At 31.3% G+C, this 8635-nt stretch overlaps 1 protein-coding gene across 1 annotated transcript in view; it reads right to left on the reverse strand.

Moving 5' to 3' along the window:
* The window catches only part of LOC111703933 (transient receptor potential protein), a 40935-nt gene that overhangs the window by 9063 nt on the left and 23237 nt on the right, over positions 1–8635 (reverse strand). The window contains exons 12-16 of the mRNA XM_023476030.1: positions 8130–8405; positions 5250–5462; positions 4746–4835; positions 1350–1398; positions 197–262 (exon numbers count right to left, since the gene is read on the reverse strand). Coding sequence (XP_023331798.1) covers positions 197–262; positions 1350–1398; positions 4746–4835; positions 5250–5462; positions 8130–8405 — 694 coding nt within the window. The remainder of the gene's footprint in view (positions 1–196; positions 263–1349; positions 1399–4745; positions 4836–5249; positions 5463–8129; positions 8406–8635) is intronic.

Raw genomic sequence — 8635 nt, forward strand, 5'->3', positions numbered from 1 at the left:
TCGCAGAACAAAAGCAGTGAAGGACAAATAAAGTTTGGAACGAACTATTGTAGAACAGATGATGGCAATACAAAAATAAAATCAGTATTATACATTAGAAAAAAATTCCAAATACTAGGAATAAAAGTAAATTTTATAAGAACCCCTTTTTAAAACTTTATTTATTGAGTCCTGATTGATTGATTGAAAACTATTCCTTAAGTATTCTTCTCTCCATTTGTTTAGCTCTCCTACCTCCACAGTACCCGGAGCCAGCTCGAACCTAAACCAGAGTTTAAATAAATAAGAGCAAGGTATTACCAATCTCATCACTAGAATGAAGATCATTTTTGGCGGAATCATGGCCAAGACTTTGAGATCAAGTACTTTTTCCAACATGCGACAATATGAAGGGTCACTTGAAATTACGCCCACAAACCTTTAAGATTGTATTGAGATGTTTTCAATAGAAGTTCTATTAATCTAAAACAAACTTTTTGTAAGAAATTCTCTTAGTTGATTTTTTGCTCATTATAACTTAACAAATACTTCTTCTACAATCCCCCTTGACTACCCCCCCCCCTAGTTGCGGCAAAGATTCTATAAATCCATGGTGTGGTTGAGCTATGAATAGAATGATCTAGTATCTGGAAATAAATGATATATTTTCTTCATGCTTCTTTCACACCAGATAAAAACATTCTAAACCCTTCCGACATATTTTTCTGCATATTTACATTTACATGTATTATCAAGCTTTTCATTCAATCATACACATGTCAATCATTATCAAAAATAAATACAATGAGATAAATGTTATAACTACTTTCCTCTCCCTGTATCTCAATTCAACCATTGTATGATTCTAGCTGGTATAGTTTTTTTTGCCTACTTTAAACCATTCATGATGTTAATTATTCTAATAGTTCTAATATTATCTGTCCTAATAGTCCTAATATTACCAGTCCTAGTAGTCCTAATATTACCTGTCCTATAGTAGTACTTATATATGTCGTAGTAGTGCTCTTATTACCTGTCCTATAGCAGTCTTTATATATGTCCTAGTAGTCCTCTTATTACCTGTCCTATAGTAGTCCCTATATATGTACGTCCTAGTATTGCTCTTATTACCTGTCCTATAGTAGTCCCTATATATGTCCTAGTAGTGCTCTTATTACCTGTCCTATAGTAGTCCTTATATATGTACGTCCTAGTATTGCTCTTATTACCTGTCCTATAGTAGTCCCTATATATGTCCTAGTATTGCTCTTATTACCTGTCCTATAGTAGTCCCTATATATGTACTAGTAGTGCTCTTATTACCTGTCCTATAGTAGTCCCTATATATGTCCTAGTAGTGCTCTTATTACCTGTCCTATATCGAAGTTGTTTCTACTGAGTATATCGACCAACTCAAACCTTAATCCAGAATTAGTTTAATATTTATCAATATTGCATTGTATAGTCTACTCAATGTGAACATGTATTTATAATATTTTCTGATGATTTTCATGAATGAAGTTTAAATTATAATATCCTTGCATAACTGACATTTATTTAACTTAACAAGATTAAGCTCTTTTGTTCAGGTACTTTATCTTGTAAAACTTATTTTCTCATTTTTATTCCAAACCTTAATTTTCTTCATAATATCCCTAAAATGTTAAATTATCTTTTTTTATGATAAACTGCTTTACATTGCATCAGTAATTATACAGGGATATTATTTTTCTATATTTAATAATTATTTACAACTACTTTACAGGGAAGTTAAGGGAATTTCACTTTGTGAAGGGTTTCCAAGACCAATTTTGTCTAAAAAACATCCGGTGCGCAGCAAGGGATGTTTTGTTGACAAAATTTGTCGAGAGAACCCGTGGTTAAGTAAATTTTTTATTTTCCCGAAAAAGTAGTTGTACACAATTTCATCGTATTTTGAGATGAAAATGCGCAAATTCTTTCTTGAAAACTTCACAGAGCGGGTGGATATTTTACATAACTGTCCTAAGGGACGTTAAGTAACCTAACCTCCTTCTGTTGGGGGAATCATACGTCAGTAATGTTGGTCATAGCCCAATTTTTCATGGTCAGCTCAAAGAAAAAAAAATTAGACCGATAACTTCAATAGTTCGGGTGCTAGGGAGGGTGAAAAAAAATGCCTAAAAAAGGGTAAAAAAAAGAAAAAAATATTATTGTTTTTGTTTTAAACAAATGTCAAAGTGTGACACATGTTTCTACATGCATTTTACAAGGGCTTTTAAGAAATATAGCTTTAGTCTCAAAAAAGTTATGGGCTATTTTTGATTTTTTTTCACAGACCGGACGTTTTTCCAACCTGTACCCGACCCTATAAATTTAAAAAAAAAATTATTTTACAAAAAATCACTATTCATTAAATGTCACAAAATTTCACGGTGATTATGTCAAAAATGAGAGTGCTAGGACAAAAAAAAACTACAGGGGGGTCGCCAAACGCCCCACCCCAGCCTGTTTAGGGTTAAAGATTTCTTATTTACCAAACTTTTTCTGAAAAAGGACAAACCCCCTTGATTATATATATATATATATGCGTTTATATCTAATTTAACATGGAAGGTTGTCCGTTTTCAAAAGAAGGGGGGTGGGGGGGGGAAGGGGTCAAAAAGAACTAGAAGAGGGTGTATTAAAATCTTCTTCTTTCATAATTGTTCCATATCGATCCCCAAAACACGCCATTTCACAATATCTTTAAAAATATGTTACCCTCTCTTTCATAATTTTACTTACAATCTTTTATCTTTTATTTTCCAACTAAAATTTCATTTTTTTTATGGCTCTTATAATCAAAATCTGATGATTTAAATTTTCCTTGAACCATGTGGTTGAATCCTAAATATTTTCCGAATCTTTGAGATAAATCCTCGTTTTGAACAATCTCTGAATTGTATTCTTGAAAAGGAAGAAAACATAGAAATTGATTTAAATAAATCCAATTCTCTGATGCACTCTGTGCAATTCAACAAAGTCGGTCCAAGAAGCTTTAGCAGGTTCAAGAGACGTGCGGGAACTTTTTGTTGAAATAGAGTTAAGCTACATAGCTAAGCTATTTCTCCATTTATAAACTAAGAAGTCTAGCTTGTTTTGAACTGATAATTACCGGATCTCTCATTTGTCGAATTCTCAAACTTTAACCAATTTGTTGTAATCTAAAAAGGATCTATCGGTTTATCCAAAAGTTTGGTTTAAGGAAAAAACGCTCCCCCCCCCCCGAAAAAGTGAGAACAATATAAAGTCAAACTCAAAAAGTGAAAATAATTATGTCTATTACAAACTGTTTGAAAAAGTTAAATGAATAATTTCTGAAATGTCTGTTTATCTATGTTTATCTTTCTTCTTGATATGATTTCAGAATCAATAATTGCAAATTGCAAAGTTTGCCAAATATTGGACATTTTACTGAAATAAATGGTGCCAGTGCAATTCGTGACGGCATTAAATTGTAATCTATAAGCTTTGAATATGTTTACTACTACAGGCTTACAAAAAGCGGTTCGTACCCCTCCCTCTATTGTTAATCTTTTGCTGTTGATCAAGGCTTATCTTATCTTATTCGTTCTTTAAAAAATAAGAACAATGATAAAGGAAATAAATCTTTGCCACAAACTCTAATCTTCTAATTTCAATATCTTTGCAATACAATGTTGATGAAGACTTAAAATATTTCAAACTATTAATTCTGTGGGATCAAATAATCTAAGTTTGAAATGTCAAATGTTTATACCATTAGGTTGCAAAGCTATAAAGATTAAATATTTGAGTTTGTGTCATAGACCTTTTCTAAGAAACTTGATTTGATATATATGTTAAAACACTAGAAAAAATACTACGGAGTTCTAAATCTTTTATAATCTAATAGTTTAAGCTGGTTATTTTTTCACAAGAAGATTAAACTCTATCTTTTTGGTTTCTATGAATAGTATTTCCTCATTTTCAAATTCAAGTTGTTAAGTGTTAAACTTTAACTATCTAATTGATTAAATCATTATCAAAACTTTTTAAACAAAGACGATCTTAAAGTCAGTCCCATGTTTATTGGGACACCCTGTATTATAGGTATACTATGATTTTCTCCCTCAAGCATTCTGTGAACACCTGGACTTTGATTAATCCAACTCCCATGTTTATTGGGACACCCTGTATTATAGGTATACTATGATTTTCTCCCTGAAGTATTCTGTGAACCCCTGGACTTTGATGCATAAAACTCCCATGTTTATTGGGACACCCTGTATTATAGATATACTCTGATTTTCTCCCTAAAGTATTCTGTGAACACCTGGACTTTGATGCATCCAATTATCCTGTTTATTGGGACACCCTGTATTATAGGTATACTCTGATTTTCTTAATCAAGTATTCTGAAACCCCTGGACTTTGATGCATCCAATTCTCATGTTTATTGGGACACCCTGTATTATAGGCATACTATGATTTTCTCCCTGAAGTATTCTGTGAACACCTGGACTTTGATGCATCCACTCCCATGTTAATTGGGACACCCTGTATTATAGGCATACTATGATTTTCTCCCTCAAGTATTCTGTGAACCCCTGGACTTTGATGCATCCAATTCCCATGTTTATTGGGACACCCTGTATTATAGGTACACTCTGATTTTCTCCCTCAAGTATTCTGTGAACCCCTGGACTTTGATGCATCCAATTCTTGGCTCGTATCCTCATATTGAATCGTTACTTGAGAAGAATTTGAAAACTATTTCTGGATTCCTGAATTTGTTTATATCCTGTCTAATCTCGGATACGTCGTCTTCAGTTATACCAAACTCTTCAGCTTTCTTCTGTTCCGCCATTATATACCTAGAATAACATTTTAACATTTTAAATATGAAACTTTACTGACGTTGATAATGGACATAGAATTTACTGTAAACCAACAAACTGATCGTTAAAAACAGTGATTAAAAATTTTTTAATTGAAAATATTTAAAAACTTGTGAAGATGGGACAGAGGCTTTGAGAAAATTTCTAAACCAAAATAACTCTGATCTAAAGATTGGGAGTTTTATAAAGAGGTAAAGGGTTTATCACAAAGCATGCGAGACTCTAAAACCATATAAATACTGCAATTTGAAGGATTTTGTCTTCTACATTGAATTCACGTTTTAAATGGTAAATTTAATGATTTAAAAAATACAAAAATTGTAGAAGGAATAATTAATGTCAGAAAAAAATATAAAGTCTCATCCTTTGTTGCTAACCCTGTATTCTAACCTTCTAACAACACATCTGATAATATCTTGATGTCTACTGTTTGCATTATCAACTCCATTATACTTCTCTGTACTTCCTCCACTCGTCCACTTCAGCATATTGATCAACCCCTTGACAGACTTGACGGTGGGGAAGATATTGAAGGGTGGTGGAAGAGTATATTTTGCTTCAAAGTAACTCAACCAGAGCTTGGTGCGAGCAAACTTCCATTCTCTGCAATAAGAAAATTTCTTAAATCATAATTATACTTTTTATTATTTCTTCAAAATATTTTTGTTAATTAGAACTATAATTAAGTCATAACGATAAATGTCCCATTGAGAATAAACAAGGATAATAGAATTGAGTATTTGCCACAAATTCTTACTTTTTAATCCCTAAATATTTGCAATCTAATGTCAAAGACCTTAGAAATTTCAAACTATGAATTCCAAGTTAACACCATCAGGTTGAAAAATATAAGGATTATAAATCTTAAGCTAGTGACAAAACTCCTTTTCTTTTGAGGTTGCGTTTGAGATCAACAGAGCTTAGCAATATTATTTTTGCAGAGAAAATAAACAACAATGAAATATCTTTGCTAAACAAATAAATCTTTTATAGATATAAAAATGTCAGCAGAGTAGGCACATCTATAAGATATAAACCAAAATAGTACAGGGTGAGTCAAAAAAGTGGGATTAGTGTCGCTTGGTGCAAAGTTGTAACTTTTTTGTGCAACTCTCCTGTATGGTGTTTTTTCAATATTTTAAAAAAATTATCAATATTTTTGATATTCCAATTTGGCTCAAAATAATCCGCGAACCTTTTTTTTCTCTCAAAATCAAAAGGTCAGAAAATCAAAAATGTGTATATAAATTATTTTTATTAAAATCTAAAATTTTTAAAAGATTGAATCACAGAAAATTTGCAAAATTGTAAAAAGAAAATTCGCAATTTTCAGTTCTGGTCTAATTTTTAAGTTATTTAAATCCTTTAGTTTCTTTCTTCGTAGTTTATTCTAAAGTTATAAATATGCGCTGTTTAGTTGAAATCTGAAGAACCATAGACAAACAACTTTTCCTTAAAAATTAGACCAGAACTGAAAATTGCAAAATTTATCATTACAATTTTGCGAATTTTCTGTGATTTTGTGATTCAATCTTTTAAAAATGTTTGGTTTCGATAGAAATAATTTATTTACACATTTTTGCTTTTCTGAAATTTTTTTTGAGAGAAAAAAAGCTTCGCGGAATTTTTTTGAGCCAAATTTCAAATATTCAACAATTATTGAAAAAAACACTTTACAGTAGAGTTGCACACAAGAAAGGTACAATTTTGCACCAGGCGCCGCTAATCACACTTTTCTTTGACTCACCCTGTATATTTACTCGACCAATGTAAATAAAAGCAAATGTTTAGTAAAATAATATAAATGTTCTAATTTCCGAAATTCTATTTAAACCTTTAAAGGCCTAGACAGCGGGAAGTTTACAATTCTAAGATTTGGTTGGATTTAAAGATTTAATTAGGTTGAGATTCAAATCTAGAGAAAAGGCTCCGCAAGTCTAACTAACTATAACACAATGGATTAGTTTAAGCTTCTTATAGAATATTTTAGCTGAAACTGCATTTTCTTAATGCACTCAACATTGTTAAACGGAATCCTATATATTGATCTGTTTTATCTTTTAAAGTTGATTGAAAACAGTATGATCTATTAAATACATTTTGATCTATTAAATACATTTTGATCTATCGAATACATTTTGATCTATCAAATACATTTTGATCTATCGAATACATTTTGATCTATCAAATACATTTTGATCTATCAAATACATTTTGATCTATTGAAAACAGTATGATCTATAAAATACATTTTGATCTATCGAATACATTTTGATCTATTGAATACATTTTGATCTATTAAATACATTTTGTGATCTATCGAATACATTTTGATCTATTGAATACATTTTACATTTTGATCTATCAAATACATTTTGATCTATCAAATACATTTTGATCTATTGAAAACAGTATGATCTATTAAATACATTTTGATCTATCGAATACATTTTGATCTATTGAATACATTTTGATCTATCGAATACATTTTGATCTATTAAATACGTTTTGATCTATCGAATACATTTTGATCTATTGAATACATTTTGATCTATCAAATACATTTTGATCTATCGAATACATTTTGATCTATCAAATACATTTTGATCTATCGAATACATTTTGATCTATCAAATACATTTTGATCTATCAAGTACACTTTTTTCTATCAAATACATTTTGATCTATCGAATACATTTTTATCTATCAAATACATTTTTATCTATCAAATACATTTTGATCTATCGAATAAATTTTGATCAATCGAGTACAGTTCCATGGAGCGAAAACAGTTCTATCTATTGATGACATTTCAATCTATCAATAACAGTTCTATCTGTCGATCTGTCGACGACAGTTAGTTTTATCGACGACAGTTCGATTTATTGAAGAAATTTCGATCTACCGAAGTCAGTTTGATCTATCAAAGACAGTTTAATCTGTTAAAGACTGTTCGATCTATTGAAGACAGTTCATAGAAAAAAGCTCAATTCATCGAAGACAGTTCCACCTATTAAAGATCTATCGAATACAGTTGGATCTATCGATAATAGTTTGATCTATCGAATACAGTTCAATCTATCGATAATAGTTTGACCTATCAAATGCAGTTCGATATATCGAATACAGTTCGATCTATCGAATATAGTTAGATCTATCAAATACAGTTCTATTGATGACAAATCATAATATCAATGAAAATACGATTATTAAAGAAAGTTTAGAGTTTGGGCTGCGTTATATACAAAGTATGAAAACAAAGCAACTTACTTATCTGATTTCTCTGATATCTTGAAGTATGAGTTTGACATCATAGCAATCAGCATATTGAGCAGAACAATTACATTACAGAAGGAGTAGGCACCGAACATAAGCTTGGCCCAGAACTGAGTAAACTCCTTTATCCCTGTCAGCTCGAAGTCCGCCAGGCTGACCAGGCCGAAGATTGCCCAGAACATGGACTGCAGGGTTTCAAACAGATTGGAGAATCTTTTCCAAACCAAACAAGCAGCACCACGGTACTTTAACTCCTCACCCTTACACTGTCTAAACAAGGATTTATTTAGACGATCTTTATACACCTTTCTTTATATCAATCTTAATGGTTGTGAAGTACCAGGATAGGTTGGAATATACTAGGATAAGTTGTGATATACTAGGATAGGTTTGGATATACCAGGATAGGTTGGGATATACCAGGATAGGTTGGGATATACCAGGATAGGTTGGGATATACCAGGATAGGTTGGGATATACCAGGATAGGTTGGGATATAC

The sequence above is a fragment of the Eurytemora carolleeae genome, unplaced genomic scaffold, assembly GCF_000591075.1.
Source record: "Eurytemora carolleeae unplaced genomic scaffold, Eaff_2.0 scaffold439, whole genome shotgun sequence".
NCBI lineage: Eukaryota > Metazoa > Arthropoda > Copepoda > Calanoida > Temoridae > Eurytemora > Eurytemora carolleeae.